This window comes from Ceratotherium simum, chromosome 16, assembly GCF_057802395.1.
Source record: "Ceratotherium simum simum isolate JZ-2026a chromosome 16, ASM5780239v1, whole genome shotgun sequence".
In the NCBI taxonomy this organism is placed as follows: Eukaryota; Metazoa; Chordata; class Mammalia; order Perissodactyla; family Rhinocerotidae; genus Ceratotherium; species Ceratotherium simum.
In genome coordinates, this window is record NC_141915.1 from 58,480,832 (window position 1) to 58,501,301 (window position 20,470).

Genomic DNA, 20,470 nt, shown 5'->3' on the forward strand with positions numbered 1-20,470 from the left:
TGGGAGCTCCTAGGCAGACTCTCTGGGCCACCTGTGTTATCTGAGCAGGTCTTATTTCCCCTACTTATTCTCCCCAACTAGCCCAGGTAAAAGATTCCTCCTGGTGGAAAGAGTGTTTGTGCTGTCATCATGTAAATATAACCATTTAAAAAATTGCTCAATCTCTGAAAACCATTATTTAAAATTTTTGCAACCTCTAAATGTGCGTGTCCTAGGGCAAGGTCATGGTTGCCTCACTTGGGTTGCAGCTCTGACTGTTTTAAACTAGGCGTGAAGGCCAGAGACATTCCGTGTGTGGCTTCAGAAGGGATGGGTCATTGCCTACTGTTTATACTTAATGTAAATACTTATTAGCTTAACTTACCTTGCTATCAATATCACAGTGTGTCACTACAATTTATTTTAGATCAGAAATTACCAGTGGTACCATACAACAGGTTGCTTGTGTCACTTCATACCTCACCAGCAAAGCATCACATGCAAAAAAAGAAGTTGCCAGCTCTTTTCAGGATGATTAGGATGCTCCTGTGGTCCACGTGGTACTCACCACTGAGCGTCATGGTGCAGCCCTTCAGCAACTTGACTCTGCAACTACCCCGTGCCAGGCACTGTGCAAAAGTGGAACCATGCAATGGATGGTCTCATTCCAGTTACTGGAAGTTAGGAAATCTGATGATTCACCACTTGTAACTTGGAAGAGTTGAATCAAATTCCACCTTTATTTGTAAAGCTATCTAAATGTAAAGGAAAAATTAAAATCAATCTGAAATATTCAATGATTGTAAACAATTTGGAAATTCTTGAATAGCACCAAATAACCAGTGTTAACATTTTGGTGTCTTTAGTTTCAGTCTGTCTGTACACACACACTCTTTCCAATGTATAACAAAATGAGATAAGTGTACCACTCTTTGGAAATTTGGATTTTACACTTACTGTCATTAAACATTCTTCTAGAACATAATTTTTTATGGATGCATGGTCTTCCAACATAGTGATGTACCATTTTTATTTAACCAACTTCCCCACTGTTGATTGCTTCCACATTTTTGATATCACGAACAATGCTGAGATGAACATTCTAGTAGGCAACCGGTAATTGATTTCTTTGGGATAATTTGGTGTAAGCAGAATTCCGAACGTTTTTTCTAGCGTGGCCATATCCTTTTAGCCTCACAATATCCCCCTGGGATAAGTAGGATATGATTACCTCCTACAGCTTCACCATGTTCCAATTCCCAGTCCATGTGGGTCTGCCAAGGAGCCACGTTACAGATCAGAGCCATCTCTCCTGCCTCTCAGAATACTGCAACATTTTCCTTTTTAAAATTAGCTACAAAAAGCGTTCCTGGCTATAGGGATGAGCTCCTTCAGCTTCTTGGGCCATAGGACCATACATTCCAGGGCCCGTTACAGTGCGTGTATATGGACGCATCGGGAGGATGGAGGGGTCTTCAGTCACTGCACATAGATGGGTTGGGCTACTCTGCGCCAAAGAGCTGCAGGTCCCGGGGCTGACATGGTGAAAAACGGTCTCGCCTCAACCTGGTGGGGATTTTCCGTGCTCAGCGCGGTCGGGTGAGTCAGCGGGAACCCAGTTTTGTACAAGTCTAACTGACACCTTAGGGGGAGGTGCCTCAGCCTATCAGGTGCAGCCCGGACTCGACCGCGAGGCCTGAAAAGTAATGCCCCACTGATGGATGCTGAGGCAGGGGGATGCCGCGGGTGGGCACGGGGAGCGGTTCCCATACCCTGGCCCTCCCCGGCCTGGGACCCGAGCGCGCCGCACAGCTGCGCCCACCTCCCCGCCCCGTTCCGAGAGGGGAAACTGAGGCTGCGGGGGCGGGGCCGCGTCCGGCCACGGCTCGCGTGCGCGCCGCCCCGTGTCCGCGCGCGCCGTTGTCAATAAAGTTCTCGCGCGCCGGAAGCGGAAGGGGAAGCGGCGAGTCTCCATGGCGGCGGCGGCGGCGGCGGCGGGTCCGGTGTTCTGGAGGCGGCTGCTGGGCCTCCTGCCTGGCCGCCCCGGGCTGGCCGCGCTCCTGGGGCGCCTGTCCGACCGCCTCGGCAGGAACCGGGACCGCCGGCGCAGGAGGTGAGGGGGCGGCCCGACCCCGCGCCCGCCCTGCCCTGGCGTCGCCGCGAGCCCTCCTGTCCCCGCGCGCGTCCCCGCCGGCGTTCCCCGGGGAGAGGCGGCCGGGCAGCCCGGGGCGGGTGCGCAGCCCAGCCCTGCGCGCCCTCCGCGGCGAGGGGCGAGCCCGGCCACTGTCTGGGGACACCTGAACGGAGGCGCGTGTGTGCACTCGGGGAGGGGGGCCGCCCTCACGTGTTGCTTCGGGCCCCAGATGTGAGTGTGGAGAGTCTTGTCGCGAGAGAGACTGTTTGGGTTCGGAGGGGTCTTTTCCTTAAGTAATCCTGGCGGCGAGGTGGCTTGGCGGGAGTGAATCAGCCCTGCTGGGATTCTGTGCACGCAGCGTTTCTCACATCCTGCCAGGGAGGGCTGTGAAGCAATCCTGAGTCAGTGGCACTCAGGCAAGGAAAGAGGAACCACTCGAAACCCCTTTTACACTTTTCAAAGGGCCTGCGTTCTGGAAAAGTACTGAAGTGAGTTGTGTAAATGGTGAAGTAGGCTTTGAAGCAATTTGTTCAGGCAGTGGGCTTTCAGAGTAAACATTTGCCAAGAACATGCTGACTTAAGAGGCCTGCAGCTATTGCTAATATTAAAAAAAAAAGAGTTCTCTTGTGTGCAAATAGTTTTCTTTTTAGAGAGACTGAGCCTTACACTTGATCCTTAAAAAAAAAAAAAAAAAAACTTAGAACTGCATCCTTTAGTAGAGTTTGTGTTCTCTTAGATTTTTATGTGTGCTACTTGGGTGAGATTTGACCTCCTGGCCTGTACCTCCTGGTACAGAGATCCGTGGTCCAGTTGTGTGTGCTGATTCTAGGTATGGAAAGGAACTTGCTTCATATTGGTTTACGTTGGATGGTGTTCAGCAAACATTCAAATTTGATTTAGGGGAACTTTAAGGTGATAGAATCAGCGCAGGACAGAACTCTTAGAAACCTAGATCAGAATGGCTTTAAGTTTCGAATCAGTGAACCCAGTGGGAGGGATGGTGTAGAAGAGGTGGCCCCTCCGTTGTCTTAATTGGTGCTTAGCAAAGACCTGTCCGTTCTAGTGGGTAGTGAAGTCATATGACTTCTACGTCCTGGCGTCAAACCACTGAGAAAATTGGTTTGAAGTTTCAAAAAGTGTTTTTTCCTGAAAGATGAGATGTTTAGGCAATTTTGTCATTTCCCTGTATGTGTTTAAACTCTACGAAAAACACTTCATTATTAATCATTGTTTAACGTTGGAATTGATTACTAAAGGGTGTTGGGGCAATCTCCACAAATTCTTTTAAAAAAGACATTTCTCTTGAGTGTTTTTTTGGGGGGAAAGGGGCATTGTGGCGGTGGGAATAGTCTAAATTGACTTCCTAAAGTCCTTTTTGTAAATAGTATCAATGGAAACGGTTTGTGTGGCTCCATATTTCTTTTTGATTAAGTGGAGAGAGAGAGAGTTGTTTCCTTGGGTCAACAGTTAAAGCAGAAACTCAGTTAAATCACAAACATAGAAACGTAAATGTCAGAAATTTGTGTTTTCTAATCCTTGGGAATAGTGCCTATGCTGGGGCTGGGGACAAAGGCTTTGACCAGTATTGGTACCATGCTAGAGGCTTCTCACTCTCTCTTTGCCTCACTGGGTTTGCAGAGTTTTTCCGATTCTTTGTGGCCTTGGTGTTTGGGGTTACTCATGTCTGTATAGCTACTCACCCTCTATTGGCTGCTGACTTTCGTTTCTTCTCCATTGTTCAGTCACACCTCCCAATTCCTCATTCCCTGAATGATGTGGTTTCTTGTAACTCTGATCATTGATTCATTGATAATAGTTCTATGTAGTCATGAACTTAAACTATTTTAGATTTTAGCTTGCTGGTCTGACTCAACTGTTGGTGGGCCTGGTGCATCCACGTGGCTAGCAAGAGGAGTGGTGACGGGGAAGATTCTCTTACTGCATTGGTTTCCTTTTAGTTATAGAGACAGCCAGAGTGACAGAGAACTCCACTTAAAATTACTTCTAATTAGTGATCTAGAAATACTGTTGTTTTCTCTTAAGCAGGCATCTGACTCATTATCATTATGGACTGCTGGATTCATTCGTTTATTCAGTATGCGTGCATAGAACATTGCTCTTCTGTGCTAGGTACTGAGTAAACAAAGATAAAGGCATAGCCCCACCTTCAAGATGCTCAGACCCATGAACAGACAGCAATAGTAAAGTGAGGTAGAAAAGGTCATGGCGGCACCTAAGAGGCACACCTAGAAGTCACAGAAGGCTTCCCGGCAGTGGTGATCTCGGCACTGTATTTTGGAGGAGTGTAGGAGTAGGCTAGGTGAGGAAGGCGGGAGTGGGTGTTCAGGGTAGGGTATAGTGAGTGATGTAGGCTGATGATCGCAGCAGCAGCAGAAGGCAGTTCTGAGGTTCCATAGGTACTCAAACCAATTCCAGGAGCCGATGGCGGGGTACTGAGTAGGGAAGGGAGGGAGAGAGAGGAACTGGGAGCAAGCCAGTCCTCTGGGTTGAGACCCAGGGAGGCAAGCTCTGAGTTTTTGTGTATAGTTTCTTTTCATAATGGTCTGGGCCTGAGATGGGGGGGCTTATATGAAGTCAGGGACAGTGGGAATAGAAGAGAGGGTTGGATTAGAGTCAGCTCTGCAGGGGGCTTTGTCGGGGGCGGGGGGGAGTGCTGAGGAGGGAGGTCGTGTTTCTGACTTGGGTGGCTGCATGGATGGTGACATGCTTCACTAACACGGGGAGTAAGGAAGAAGACCAGGTTTGGGGGATGATGATAAGGTGAGGTTGGGGCATGTTAATTAGTATCCAGGTGCGTCCAGGTGGTGGTGTTCAGTATTCAGTTGACTGGCAGATTGGGGCTCAGGAGAGGGAGACAAAACCTTCAGATAGTTTTTGGAATTATCAGATGACACAGAATTGATTTTTACTTGGAGTGGATGAGGGCTAGTGGGAAATGTGTCAAGAGGGCGTTAGTTCCTACTCTTGAGCTTGCCTGCCATACAAGGAAATATTTCCTCTGTGGCCTCCTTTTTTAAAAAAAACTATTTTCAGTTTGAGCTATATGTGCAGAAAAGTCTTTATTTTTGAAACTCAAGTCCTATTTTCTCTGTTCTAGGTGTGTGTATGTGCATTTTCACATGTTGGAGGAGAGGTGAGGGGAGGGTCCTAACTTTCCTGAGTTATAAGAGAGAAACAGACAACCAGCAGATTCTTCCTTCAGTTAGATTTTCTTACGGTGTGATGGCAAATCCACGTACTCCTGTTCAACTTGTTGGTAGTTTCTACTTGAGGGACCACCAGATTTCCAGAAATTACTTTTTCTATGACTTTTCTGAAGCTGGGACCCAGTCTTCCTTACTCACAGAGTTTAGTAGAGCCAGCTCTTTGTTTACTTATAGCAGTAGAATGGATGGGAGGGGGATATTTAGAATCAAAGCATAATTTCCCCAAATAATTCAGATTTCATCTTGTAGGGAATTAAAGTAAGAGTTGCAACTGGCTGACTTTTTAAGTGTAGCTTTATTAAGTTAATACTAGCGTGAGTATCCCCTGAGCACATTGCAGCTGGTGATGAATGAGGCTGGGTCCCTCAGTTGTGTCCTCATACACAGACAGAAACTAGCCTGGGACTAAAGTGTTCTGATAGATAATCCCCGGGTAAACATGTGATCTGATTAATGTAAACGTGTCGATTTCAGGGCTGCTGGGAAGTCAGGCTGGTGGAAGCTTTGTATTAGTAGAACATGTGATTGGTTCTCGTCAGGCACTTTGATACGCCTGATGTATTTGGCTGCCCGAGGTGTATTGTGGGCTGTACATATATTTTAGATTTCTGGCCCCTTAATGTAATCTGCTTCCTTTTGAGCAAGCCAAGAGGAGAGTCTTCTGCCCAGCATGTAGCCAAATACTGGCAGGCCTGGCCTCTCGTGCTGGACTTCTTGTGGGAGTTCAGCGGGCCGTTGGTCTTTTGTAACCTACGGGAATTCACACTCATTTCCCTTACTTGGGTTGAGGTCTTGCATTAGTCAGGAAGGGCTGCCTGCTGCCAGGGTTGCAGGAAGTATGGTACCTTCATGTAGTTTCTTGAGCCTTTCTCAGGAAGTGTTATGACTGTTGCTCTTTTCTCATCAGTTCACTTTTTTACGTTTGTGTATGACTGAGGGGGGAGGGTGGGTTTTTCTTAAAAAGTAGTTTCTGAAAATATTGTAATCTGGAGAGCTCAGTTTCTTTTAAAAATTTCTTTCTTTTTCATCGTTTTGTACAGATTTGGGTGGGATCCAAGCCACAGAGTTTGTACCACGAATCTTATCTTATAGTTCCAGAAGAGCTTGTGAGCCTTTAGAGCATGACTCTGAGCCCACAGGAGGGACACTTAGTTAATGCCCCTGTGTGTGGTACAGAGAACTGAACTCCTGTCCTGCCTACTTGTGTCCCACTGGTAGTGGGTAACACTAGGTCCTGTGGCCCCAGGGGAAGCAGGGGCCTCTGTGTCCTCTGAAACCGTGAGAGCTGGGGAGGGGGCGTGTAAAGGTGAAGTGTAGACCTGGTGTTTGCTTTCTTTATTGGCATCTCTCCATGGCCCACGTGGGCTCTTGGTTGGACCTCTGGGCATATTGTTGCACATCCAGACAAAGGACCAGCGCAAGGTGTGGCAGTGTTTTTCCACGGAGCACGCACAGCTTCGCAATGTTTGGTGAAATGGAAGACTCCTCTTGCCCCACAAAAAGGAGAAATGCCTTCTCCTACATTCCCCGCGGCTTGCTCTGTGCATAGGTGTGTTCGCCAGCACCTCAGCAGTTGTTCTTCTCTCACTGTTTTGGTTTGGCTGATTGTTCTGCACTCAAGCCTTACTACCCTGCCCCATGCCTCTCATGAGTTGGGCTGGGGGGCAGTGCATGGTCCACTCTAGGACTGCCCCGTGGGCCAGGTGGTCTGTGCTATCCTCACTTAGTGGTGGCCCCCAGCCCGGGGGCTCAGGAACAAGAGACTCAGTGCGTGCTCTCCTTAGTCAAGGCAGTTCAAATGTGGATTCCTCTTAGAGATGGTGGGAAGAAACTTTCCTCCCCTCCCTGCTGCACCCCCCTCCCTTCACACTCACTGTGCCCTACTAGAGTCACCCTCTATCCACCCTCCATATTCTCACCCCCCCCCTCCCCCCAGGACCCTCTCTGGGTGGAGGAATGGGGCCCCAGTGTGGGGGTCCTCAGTGCTTAGGCCCAGACCACTCCCTACCTAGTTCAGGGTATTTGATTACAAATTCCATGGGAAGCCTTAAACCACGTGGCTGAACCTTTACCCAGAGTCAGGTGTCCTGTGGGTGGCTGAAGTCTGCCCTCAGGAGAGGATGCCAGTCCCATTTCACTCAGCATTGCAGGCTGAGGGCCATTGTGCATTGTTGGTTTCTTTGTGTGTTGTTGCTGCCTCTGCTGCCAGCTGAGGGCTGGACGGTGAAGTAGTGCTGGCCTGAGCTTGAAGACCAGCCACCCCCTGCTCTGGCCTTGGCCCAGTTCGCTAAACTTCTCTGATATTCCTGGGTGAAGGAGTGGGCCTTCGAGAGGCCAGGTGGGCAGAACCTCATCTGGGCCCCTACCCCCTACCACTTCCTCCTCCCTATAACTAGAAATGGGAGCTAGATGGTATCTAGAAAGAGATGATTCAGGAAGCCCAGGTCTAGATGTGGAAATTCTGTGTGTACTGGTTTAGTTCTCTAAATGTGAGTGTGACAGCGCTCTGCTTTTTTTGGTAAAGTAACCACAGCTCCCTGCCTCCTTAGGTCTCCTGGGGGTTAGGGTTCTGACCTGGGACATGTGGTTTCTTGGTCAAGCTCCCTGGAGTGAGGGGAATTGCATGTGCAGGTGGTTGGCCACTGGAGACTGGGATTAGGGCACGGTAGGGGCTGCTGCCAGCATGGGGATACCTTTTCTGAGAAGATTCCCAGGAGTTTCGTTGTGGAAAGCGGGAACTAACCCCCATGGGGTTCCAGCTGAGGGGAAAGGAAAAAAATGGGCAGGCTCCTGAGAAGCCAGCAGTGTGCGCTCAGCAAGGGTTGCCGCCTCTGCCCTGATGGAGGAGCTTCAGCCAGGTCTTGAGTGTCGCCCTCCAGATGTGGCCTGGCCAGTGCTGTCATCATGGGGCCTTCATAAAACACTTTGCTCCTGAGGCCGGCCCGGTGGCGCAAGTGGTTGAGTGCGCGCGCTCCGCTGCGGTGGCCCGGGGTTCGCCGGTTCGGATCCCCAGCACACACCGATGCACCACTTGTCAGGCCATGCTGTGGTGGCGTCCCATATAAAGTGGAGGAAGATGGGCACGGATGTTAGCCCAGGGCCAGTCTTCATCAGCAAAAAAAGAGAAGGATTGGCAGATGTTAGCTCAGGGCTAATCTCCTCACAAAAAAAAATAAAAAAAAATAAAACACTTTGCTCCTTTCCAAAGCACCTTCCTCTTTGGGGATATAAAATTGCCGCTAAAGGGTTGGGTCTCCTCCACAATGAATCCCTGAAACCTAATTGGCTTTCAGCTCCTTCTCCTCTCTAACAAAAATAAACCTGTCAGTACACAGATTAAACAGGAAGCCAACATAAAAAAGCCCTCAACAGATCTTGGACTGAGGCCCTGGTGGAATGTTCCCAGGGAGAGCTGCCTGGCAGGGACGAGACCTGCCCAAGGTAGCCCGGGGCGCCCCAGCCCATCCCACCCTGAGCCTGCCGGGGCCTCTCGCCCGGGCAGGCTGGAGGTGACAGTGCACCCCGACACCTCTGTAGACTCTTGGCGTGTGTGTTCTCTGGACTGCTTGTTGTCACCCTCCTGGGTTTTTCTGGTGATGGTGGTTTTTGCCAGTTTCTGCGTCTCGCATTTGCTCGCACCTCTCCTTGCCTGGAGCACCCCTCTCCCTGCTCCACTACCCCGGCCCCCCCATCCGCATTCCCTGTCTGAATCCTACCAAGTTTTCAAAGCCTGTTTGAAGGCAGGGTGTTGTAAAGGCTGCCCGGTAGCTCAGGCGTCACCAGCTGCCCTTTTTGATCACCCGAGGCATGTGCACTGTATATTTTGCCCTTTAATTAATTTTAGCATTTTCTCCTGTGTTGTTCTTAGATGGTTTCAGATGTGTAAGCTTGTGAGGCTACCAAGTTTGTGTGGGAGGCAGGGGCCGCGCCCAGTTCTTCATTTGTGCACTGCACGGTCCATAATAAGTGTTCACGTGATGACTTGGATTGAGGCCCCAGCTGGCACTTGCCCTCGCCTGGGTTGCCATGTGCCAAGGAAGTGTTTCCTCATCTTCATTTTTGGGAGCTGGTGTGAGTCTCTTGGCCCAGAGGAAGGATGCGTGGGGACTGACTACATGGCCCAGGGCAGCGGGTGATGCCCTGGTTCTTTTTCACATGGTCTGAGAGATGATAAGTGCTGTGAGGCTGGGAGATAAGATGATCGTATGCTGCTGTGGGGTTTTCTACCTCAAACAGATGATGTTTAATTAATGAATATTAGACTTTAGGCCCCCTTTGGGGCTTCAAATTGATAGATTGTTGTGCAACTTTCTTGTCTTGTGGTTTTTTTGTTGGTCTGAAGGATCTTTCCTCTCTGGAAGTTAGCCTTGAGCACAGCAGGAGTATGGCCTACTGTTTGGGGAATCGAGGCAGCAATCCCTTATTTATGGGTCTATGCTTTTCATTTGCAAGCTGCTGCTCATTACCTGGAAGCCAGAGAAACTTAGCAAGCTGATGCCCATGAGTGTGTCTTTAGAGGCAGCAAGAAAGGATGGTTGCTTTCTCCCCTCTGCCCTCTGAGGCCCATGGCGAGTCCCCGACTTCCCAGGATCCAGATCCAGAGAGCCAGTACCTTCCGCCCATTGACTAAAGTTTTCTTGGCAGTGAATCGGCCGTGACAGACCGGTGGGCCTTCTGGGAAGCACAGCTGTGGGCCATCTGGCGTCTGTGTAGGGACATTTGCAAACCCTGGGAAGATTCAGCGCTTTATCATGAAGCAAGTAAATGAAATCATCTTCCTGGAATTTGTGGCCCTTCAGGCCTTGGGGTGTTTAAACGTCCTTTCCCCAGAGTCCCTCTTGAGGCCATGGTAGAAGGTCATATCACATACTGAAGAGGATTTTCCTCCTGCTATTTGCTGGAATTCAGATTAGGGCCAGGCTTGTTTGGGGCGCTGGGTGTGCAGTCACTTCTCTCTTGGCCCCCGCAGATATTCCAGTCATCTGGCCGCAGAGATGTGTGTCCATGGGCAGGACCATGTTCACTGTGGTGTCAGCCTCAGTGGAGCGGAGCCGCTTCATGTGGTCAGACTAGTGCCGGCCAGAGATGGGCGTGACCCCCAATGAGAGTGTGTCCAATGGTGAAGGGGCAGTTGTCGTCACTGTGGGCACCTCTTGAGATGATCTCCTATTTCTCCAACCTTTTTCTGCTCCAGCTTTTCTCTCAATATCTGAGTATTAAAGAGAGAACTTTATCTTTCTGGGTCCTTCCCTGAATACAAGCCCTATTTATCTCATCAGTTGTACACCTGGGGGTCTGGGTTGCATCATCAGACTTATACCAGACTTGCCCTTGTCCTAGGTAGCCTTCAGCGGCTTTCTGCAGGTGGATGTTAGGGGGTGGCAGTATTAACCAGGCAGTGGTTTTTGTAGATTACCTGTGGCTGAGCTAAATTTGGAATTGTCTGGAATCAACTTAAAGTTTGGGGTTTATCTATAGGCATTGGCACTTTTCAAGTTGCTCAACTAGTAGGGGCTAAAGGAAAAATCCTTTTGTAGCGTTTGACTTGGGCTCATTTAAAATGAACTAGAAAATCTGAAATTGGCCCCTCCCCAAAATTCCCTCTTCTCCCCCAGTAGCTGAGAGAGACTTTTGAGGAAGTATTTGAGAAGTATGACCCTTTGCGTGTCTCTTTAACCAGGTCACCATGGCTGCTGTTGGGTCCTTTGCTGTCCCCGACTGTCCCCCAGGTCACTTCCCCTCCTTGCTGCCTGTGTCCAGAGGGCGTGCACAGGTTCCAGTGGATCAGAAACCTGGTTCCAGAGTTTGGAGTCTCCAGTTCTCACGTCAGGGTGCTTTCTTCCCCAGCAGAGTTTTTTGAGCTCATGAAGGTAAGTTGTGTCTAAGCGGAGAGGGAAAGACGTTAGAGTTAGAGGTTGGGGACATAAGGTTGAGTGAGTCCCGGGCAGAAGCACCTTCTGTTCTGGAAGCTGTAGATGGTTGCTCAGGTTATTCCTGTGGGTCTTGCCTGTCAGATTTCAGCTTCACAAATGGTTAAGTCGAGCCATGATCAGAAGTTCTCCTGTGTGGCTGATGTCTCAGTAGAGGAGCTTAGAGCATAGGGCAGTGAGGGTCAGGTCCTGCATTTTGGTTCCTTTGGACAGGTTGAGTCCCTCTGCTCCGTGTTAAAGGTGTAGACCACTAGGAGGGAGCTTAGTGAGGACATGTGGTCCACACGGGCACATCTCTGCTAAAGATGTCTGGGAAGTAGTGAACCATTATTCTAGTCAGGACAGATAGACCCCTGTCCCTGCAAACATCTCCAGAACACAGTAGCATCATTTTGATAGACATAATATACAGGAAGTGAAGACCCGGATGACCTGCAGAGGGGATTTGATGTGTTGGGAGTGCCCGGAAGCCTCTCATTCAGTGAAGAGGCATCTAGAGATAACTGGAAAATTTGGATGTCTGGTTTTAGGCCTCATAGGTTTTTTTCTGTGACTCTGTTTAAAGTTTGTGCTTCTCTTTCCTGGTAGAGATACTAAACTTTGCATTTGTGGGGTTCAGCTTTCAATACATTACTCAGATGTGCATGCCACGTCTAGTTACTTGAGGTTAAACTGCTAATTGGAATGAAGTAATTCAATGCCAATTAATTTTTATTAACATGAACTCTCTGAGTTCGTATTAACAGTGATGTTAGAATTAAGGTATGATGAGGTTAGACTGGCAGAATGCTGGGAGATAATAGGAAATATATGTAGAGATTGATTTTTCTACAGAAGGAGCTCTAGTTCATGTGAATGCTTACACATTTTCTCTCCTTTTGCCATGTTGATCTGTAGATCCATGCTTAATTTCTGGCTGGCTCATTCCAGAACACAGTCTGTGTGTGTGTGCGTGCGTGTGTGCGTACGCACAGTCTCCCCCACTTCCTTGCACTGCTTGTCCTGCGTGTCCTTGTTTGTGCGGAACTGATGCTGAGGCTGTTTACTCTTTGCTCCTACTTGGTTCTCTGGTTGGCTTAAAGAAACAGGTTTTTCAAGGGAGCTTCTTCTCATTGTCCTGATCAACTCCGGGTAAATGACTGACTGAGTCTCCACGTGGTGATCCCCTGGCCAGGAGGCCGGACCACGCTGCGCACCTACCCCTGCGCGGGTGGGGCTGTGGAGGCCAGGAAAGGCCTGCGGGGCTTGACCTGCAGGCCGGGAGGAAGCCGAGGCCTCCTTTTCCTGCCTTCTGAACTGAGTCGTGGGCAGATTCTCCCAGCACGTACTGCGCTGAGTGGGATGTGTTTCTTTTCGGGGCAAACAGAGCAGCCTGTGCTCCCTGAGAAAAGCAGCGTGGTTCTGCCTGGTCCCCGGGCCTCCTTACAGCTGAGGTTGCACCAGAGGACCCGGGTCCCACATGAACAGTCAGATGAACTAAATTGCCTTATACCTTATTTATTGTTTTCCTTTCTTCATAATCATCTTCCCCACAAGCATCCATCTTAATAAATAACAAAGCCAAGGAAGCAGCAAACATGGGAAATTCTTTTGTTTTTCCTTGCGTGTGAGCCTTTTCCCAGTGTGTTCACGTGTCTCAGTCAAGATGCTCCTCTTCCTCTGTTGACAGTGCAGGCTATGGGTGTGACATCCCTTCTTGGTGGGAAAGCAGGCGTGTGCCATGCTTTCTCCTCACTCCTCTCGCAAGGCCTTGCTTTCCTGTGTACCCTTCAGGAGCTTGACCTTAGGTTGTGCTGCCTTCTTTCTGCCCTTGCCACCTCCTCTGGGGCAGCGCCGCTTAGAGCTCCAGAGATGGGGTCAGTGTCCTCCTGGGGCTGGAGCAGGTCTAGGGAAAGGACACCGGCTGTTAGGACTGATGTGACGTGTCATCTTTGAATGTTGGTCTGTTCTGTGTGTCTAGGTACCTGTCTCTCTGCATTTCAAAAGTAACATGTGCTCATTAAAAAACCCCAATCTTGCAGATGGGGGTAGAGCAGAGGGCAAGTTTGCACTTGTGCTCCCCTCCCCTAGCTCTGCTCCTCGGGGACGGTTCTTGGCAGTTTGGTGTGTGTTCTCCATGTCCTGTACACAAACACACATGCACGTGTGTGTGCGCACTCGTGCGTACAGGTGAGTGAGGGGGTGTGAACAGTGGGAACATGGCTTGCATTCTGTTCGGTGACTTGCTTTTTGTCTCCCGGCAGTACATTGTGGACATTCTTTCAGGTTGTATGCACAGAGCTCCCTCCTCCTCTAATGGCTGCGTTGTACCTCTAGTATGGTTAGGTCATGCTTCACCTTCAGGCTGAGTATTTTACATTAGGATTGTGGGTCCTGATTTGGTAGGTTACCATACACATTTTGGACTTGCTGTAAATGTTAGTTGGTGAAGATACGGGATAATTCAGCTTGGATTGTTATTTGCTGCCAAGGTCAAAAGACTATATTTTCTCAGTGAACTGTGAAAATGATGATTGTGAGTTTTGAATTGTTTCTCCTCTTTCAGGGGCAGATAAAAGTCGCCAAGAGACGGGTTGTGATGGCATCCCTCTACCTGGGGACAGGTCCTTTGGAGCAGGAGCTGGTAAGGTTTAAGGGCAGATGGTCCTAGCAGCAGTAGTGAATCACCCTGAAACCTTATGGTTGCAGAGTACCTTGGAGTTGGGGCACAGATGCCCTTCCTTGGCCTTCATCTCATGGCCAGCTCTTGTTCTCATTGCCCCAGATACCGAGGTGTGTCAGAAAGACTGGTGAGGGGGTGCAGGGAGGTCTACCCCTGGGCCTTCTGGCCTTGCTGGCCAATGTCGTCCTCACCCTGCACAGGGGTCCCTAGGCTACTCTGTCTGCCAATCCAGGGCTGGGAAAACTGTGGCCCACAGGCCACGTCTGGCCTGCTCCCTGTTTTTGTATAGCCTGTGATCTAAGAATGGTTTTTACATTTTCAAAGGTTGGAAAAAAATCAAAAGAAAAATATTTGTGCCACATGAAAAGCATGTGAAATTCAAATTTCTGTGTCCATAAATAAAGCTTTATTGGAACATAGCCACTCTCATTCATGTATGTTTTGTCTGTGGCTGCTTTCTCCCCACAGCAGCAGAACTGAGTAGTTGTAACAGAAACCATCTGGCCTGCAAAGCCCCAAATATTTACTATCTGGTCCTTTACAGCAAAAGTTTTGTGATCCTGTACTAGACGAACTGGAGTGCAGGGCAGGCTGGCTGGCTGCTTTTGCTGAGAGCTGGTGTCAGGTGCCAGGTCTGCAGCCAGCCTTGTTCCCCTGGACTTGCTGTCGTGCCATACTTGTCATTTACCATGAGACGGGCACAGGTGGGAAGGAGCAGAAATCACCAGGTTTCTGCAAGGCGTGCTGCTTATGGTGTGAGTCCAGCGCAGGTTCTGGTGTGTGAGCGGAGTCCGTAGGTTGAGTTGAAGTGAGTCTCTGAATGAGGTCATTATGTTGTCTTAGTCTCTGGGATGGCTTTCTCCTCTGAGGTTGTAAAGTGGCCCATTGCCCACAGTAAGTGTTGTTTCTTGGTTCATCCTTGTTCAGAAACCCACAGGTAGGAGCTGGGAGACGGCAGGCTTGGGGTGTGGAGAATGAGGGGAAAGGTGAGTGAGCATAAGTGCTTCCACCCTCCTTTTCCTCTCTGAGGAGGGAGGCCGCCCTCTGTTTTTAGGACGTGCTCTGAGCTGCAAGCTTGAGAAGGCTGTTTGTTCTCCTGGGAAGAGAATGTTGTGTCAGACCCATGGAGAATGGCCGGTGGGCAGGTTGGGTCTCGGATTCATTCACTCAACAAGTATTTACCGAGTCCTTTCCACGTGTCGGGTACTGTGTGGTTTATGTCTGTGAGCATGATCTGGTGAAACGTGTGAGAGCTGGTGTGTTAGGGAGCATTTTCAGGAGTGGCAAGGTCCAGACCGCCCGGCGACATGCCTCTGGCCCTCAGACCCTTGGCTCCGCGAGGCCCAGGCTGGAGAGGGTGGCATTTGGTGTCTTCTGGTTGCTGTTCCCGAGGCACTCTCAGATGAAGACGTTTCACAGCACTGGCTGCTGAGCACTCGCATTGCGTGTGGGCGTTCAGAGAGGATGGTGGGGTGTCAGCTGACAGGTTGATTTGTCTTTTCTTACATAATCATCTTTTGGGATCTCATACTACTGTTCGTTCGGGGTTCTTTTCTTGATAGGTGGATTGCCTGGAAAGCACTCTAGAAAAGTCCCTCCAAGCAAAGTTTCCTTCAAACCTCAAGGTGTCCATTCTCCTGGACTTTACACGGGGCTCTAGAGGTAAGTCTGACGCACTCCCCGGCCCCGATTCTTCCTCTTTCAGAGCCTCTGTTTTAGGAATTACACTATTGCCTCCCCCATCCTCAGGGAGAGGCAAGGCTGTTTGAAGACTGTCCAGGCTGGCCCAGGACTGCCTCAGGCCTGTTGGAGTCCTTCTGCAGCAAGTGACTGAAAGCCCAAGTAAACACAACTTAGGCAGAAAAGAGAATTGTTTTGACTCCTGAGACTGACCTGCTTCAGGCGAGTCGTGATTTGGGATTCAGCTGTGTCACCAGGACCCATCTCGTGACCCTGCTTCCTCTGGGCTGACTTCGTTCTCAGGCTCCGTGTGGTGGCCTCTGGTGGCCCCAGGGGCGTCTTGCCATGGCATCTTGTCTATTGGAAGAGAGACTGCTTCCCTGATGGTCAGACCAGAGCTCCTGGGTGGCCTGCTGTGGGACATGCACCCGGGGCTCCTAGTGTCCTGACTGGCCCAGGCCAGGCCATGTGCCTGTGGAGCTGAGGGTGAGGGCTCAGGGTGGGCAGAGTCATCTTCACCCAGAGCAGAAATACGGAGAGTGGGGGTGGGGTGGTACCCCCAGGAGGAGGTTGGGTCTGGTTACTGGGAGGAGGGTGAACGGATGCTGGGGCTAAATGGGGCTAAAACAGCAGATGTCCACTGCATTGACCACCCCAGTCCTGCCCCAAGACGTGGCTGGTGTTCAGAACAGATTTAGTCTGAGCTCCTCTGGCTAGAAACAGCACCAGGTAGTCTGCCTGATTTGGACGGGCAGCACAGGTGAATGTGAGCCCACGGTGAGTGGTTCCTCACCGGCAGGTAGGTCTCTTTCCTAGCGTGAGTCTCCCGTCCTTTTTCTTCTGCTCGCCCATGTATTCAGGTAGGAAGAACTCGCGCACAATGCTGCTCCCGCTCTTGCAGAGGTTTCCAGAACAGGTCCGAGTCTCCCTCTTCCACACGCCTAACCTCCGAGGACTGCTCCGGCTCCTGATCCCTGAGCGCTTCAATGAGACCATCGGCCTCCAGCACATTAAAGTGTACCTCTTTGACAACAACGTCATCTTGAGTGGGTGAGTTTGCTTCCTTCTCTCAAGGATCTCCCCTTAATATTCTTCAGGGTGGAAGTCAGCAGAACACAGAGAAGGGAAAATCCATCTCCTTAAGCCTTTGAGAACCCGCTTGTACGTTTTTAGTTTGGTTACCTTACTCTCTCGGTGTCTTCCATGGCACCACGTCTGCTGTGGAAGCTGGAAACCTACAAAGGGTGATTAAGAGATAGCCATGGTTTATTGAGCACTTGCTGTGTGCTAGCCACCACGCTAAGCCCCTTGTATGTATGTCTTGTTTGATTCTCACGGTGACACTGTGTAGTACTTTCCTCACTTTGTACATGAGAAACCAGAGATCAGAGAGGATGAATAACTTCATCAGGCAGAGCCAAAAAAACAAAAGAAAAAAAAGACAGAGCTGGGTGGAAATCCAGGTCTTTGGATTGCAAAGCACGGGACTGGTAACTAGCCCTGTGTGGTTAGTTGGCTTTGTAAGTGTGGCATCTCCTCTCTCAGCTGACTGTCAGCTCTGTGAGGGGAGGGGCTTTGTGGTTCTCTTTTTGGTGTCATCTTAGTGCTGTCTTGCCTTGTCTTTTGTGTGAGGTCCTGCTCAGTAGCTGTTTGTTAATTGGCTGCTGTTGTGTCCTGATCCGAGCTTGTCGCTCCCCTGCTCCTGCTGGTTAACCTGAGCCCTGGGTCAGCAGGGCCTGCTGTGACACACTCTTGCCTGAGTCCTCAGCTGCTGCTTTCCTTTCTGCAGTGCAAACCTGAGTGACTCCTACTTCACCAACCGCCAGGACCGCTACGTGTTCTTGCAGGACTGTCCCGATGTTGCGGACTTCTTCACGGAGCTGGTGGACGCCGTGGGGGACGTGTCCCTGCAGTTGCAGGGGGACGACACGGTGCAGATGGTGGAGGGGATGGTGCATCCTTACAAAGGTAGGGTCCTGGGCTCTGCTGCCCTCCTGAGCTTGGCGGGAGTGGGGGGACAGTGAGGGCTGAGGAGAGCACACTTTGGTGGCCTTACTGAGGGCTTGGGAGACTTGGGTGGCAGAGCCTCATTCTGCTTTTGTTTCTGAGGCCAGACAGATGTGACTCACTGGCCATCAGTCATGCTCTGCGGGTGAGGGAGCCAGCCCGGGAAGGTGGGGATATGGGCTTCGGGTCTGTGTGCTGGGGGAGTGAGCCAGCAGCCTGCCCTGCACTTACAGGAAGCAGCCTGCTAAATGGCTGCCCTCCTCAGGGCCAGTTCCCCCCAGCTCTGTAGCACAGAGGCTCTGTGGCTCTCAGCTCCATTGAGGTCTGTGGCCTCCTGCCTGGAAAGTGAAATGGGAGAGCCCTCAGCTCTGCTCACTGGAAACATGCAAATCCTGGCAGCTAGTATTCCTGGGGGCATTTGCATTCCTGTGATTCCTGTGGCTGTGGCTTCCTGGTGGCCTTTAAGAAGGTCTGCTGCTGAATATGCAACAGTGTCAGCAATGTGGGGAAGGGGGACATCTCGGTCCATGTAAGGAGAAAAGCTCCCAAGGTCCCTGACCCAGAAGGGAAGCATCTAAGTATGGACACCTGGTGGAAGCCCTGTCCTGGGTGCCAGGGGAACCATGGCATCACACGCACGTGATCTGTGCCCCTGCCCTGCCTGCTGCCAGCCTGGACGCTAGGTTACGACTATTATATACATATCTGTTTTTGTGAGGAAGATTGTCTCTGAGCGAACATCTGTTGCCAATCTTCCTCTTTTTGCTGAAGAAGATTGGCCCTGGGCTAACGTCTGTGCCCGTCTTTCTCTATTTTGTATATGGGATGCCGCCGCAGCATGGCTTGATGAGTGCTGTGTAGGTCCATGCCCAGGATCTGAACCTACAAATCCCGGGCCGCCAAAGCAGAACGTGCAAACTTAACCACTATGCCACTGGGCTGGCCCCATATATTTTGAATTTTATCAATAAAAGTTTTACAGAAATCTGTTTTTTCTCTTGTTATATGAGTACTTACATATTATCCTCAATTTTGCCATTTGGCCCACAAAGCCTACAGTATTTACTGGCCCATACAGAAAACATTGGCTGAACTGTAGTCTAACTTAACAGGCCACACATGAATATGCAGAGAACAGGGAAGAATGAGAGTCAGCATGCTTAGGGGTCAGGTGGGAGCAACTGGGCAACACATGTGCTCAGGGGCCCAGGGCAGCTCAGAAGGAGCAGTCCCACAGCATAAGAGAACAGAGAGATGTAGGGACACTTACAGTCAAGACAACATGTGGGAGGTGGCTTCCTCCTTCCCTGGTGGTTGCTGGTGTCAATAAGGGAGGATCTGTGCCCAGGCCGTTCCTTCTCTTTGTTCCATAGCCCAGCCCTGAAAGGCACTCAGGTGTGTGTGAGCGAGTAAGGATGACCAGGACAGCGGTCCTTCCTTCTTTCTCTTTTATTCTTGATCTGCCTTGCCAAAGGCTTACTAGCTTATCAGTCTTTTCAGAGAATCAACTTTTGACAGTGTTTTTGACAGTGATTCTGTTTTTGTATCATCGTTTTCATTGTTAATTTCTCTTTATAATTTCCTTCCTTATACTGTGTTTTTGGTTTTATCATGTGTTTTTCCCCCTAACTTCTTAAGTTGGATGCTTAGCTCAGTAATCTTCCGTCTTTTCTCGCCTAACAACATGTATGGTCATTTCTTTTCCCTTCAGTGTGTCTGGATAGTCACTTGTCACCAGTGTCTGGTGTCAGTACGAAGGGCCCTGAGCCTGCCTGTTCACGCTCTGTCCCAGAGCCTCCCCTGCACTGTCCTCAGCCACGTTAAGCCTGCCGTGTTGCGGTTGTGTCAGGCTTTGTGACTCTGTGGTTCGCTCTCCTTCCGTTCAGTGGTCCTTGCACGGGTCTTTGTTGATAAGTGTTCTCACTGAAGTCTAACACACAGACTGAGCGGTTGCAGGTGTGCAGTTTCTGTATGTGCTCGTAGCAGGTCCCCTCCCAGGCATCGCCCCCCAAGATGCCCGCTGTCCTGACTTTGGTCGCCCTCAGTTAGTCTTGCCTGATTTTGAGCTTTGTCTAGTGGAATTGGTAGAGGCCTTTTCACTGCCCCCCCCCAGTGCAGGCCCATTGTGGCAAGGTCCTTTCTCGGGCATTTCTGTCTGCAGAGGAGCCTCGCTTGGGGCCTGGTGCTCAATGGAAGCATGTTCAGTAGATGATCAGTTGTGGCATGTGTGCTAGGTTGTCGTGTGTTGTGTCTCCTGTGCTGGGCCGCGGTCCAGAGCCTCCATTTCTCTGCCATTTACTTCTCTTTCCCATGTCTCCGTCTAGGTGACCGGGCTGCATATTGCAAGGCAGCCAATAAGAGGGTTATGGATGTGATCAACTCAGCCAGGACCCGCCAGCAGATGCTGCATGCCCAGACCTTCCACAGTGATTCCCTTTGGACCCAGGAAGACACAGCAGCTGCTGGTGACCGGAGGCCAGCCCCTGACACCTGGATTTACCCACTGATCCAGATGAAGCCCTTTGAGATTCAGATTGACGAGATTGTCACTGAGACCCTGCTGACAGAGGCCGAGCGAGGCGCTAAGGTCTACCTTACCACCGGCTACTTCAACCTGACCCAGGCTTACATGGACCTGGTCTTGGGCACGCGGGCCGAGTACCAGATCCTGCTGGCCTCCCCAGAGGTGAACGGTTTCTTTGGGGCCAAGGGGGTGGCAGGTGCCATCCCTGCTGCCTACGTGCACATCGAGCAGCAGTTCTACAGTGAGGTGTGCAGCCTAGGGCAGCAGGAGCGGGTCCAGCTGCAGGAGTACTGGCGGAGGGGCTGGACGTTTCATGCCAAAGGTATA

General features: G+C 50.5%; 1 protein-coding gene across 1 annotated transcript in view; it reads left to right on the top strand.

Annotated features, from left to right (window-relative positions):
- The first annotated feature begins 1,952 nt into the window (after positions 1–1,952).
- PGS1 (phosphatidylglycerophosphate synthase 1) overlaps positions 1,953–20,470 on the top strand; it is a 39,490-nt gene continuing 20,972 nt past the window's right edge. The window contains exons 1-7 of the mRNA XM_087441895.1: positions 1,953–2,092; positions 11,021–11,210; positions 13,816–13,893; positions 15,495–15,594; positions 16,473–16,662; positions 17,402–17,580; positions 19,944–20,465. Coding sequence (XP_087298021.1) covers positions 1,953–2,092; positions 11,021–11,210; positions 13,816–13,893; positions 15,495–15,594; positions 16,473–16,662; positions 17,402–17,580; positions 19,944–20,465 — 1,399 coding nt within the window. The remainder of the gene's footprint in view (positions 2,093–11,020; positions 11,211–13,815; positions 13,894–15,494; positions 15,595–16,472; positions 16,663–17,401; positions 17,581–19,943; positions 20,466–20,470) is intronic.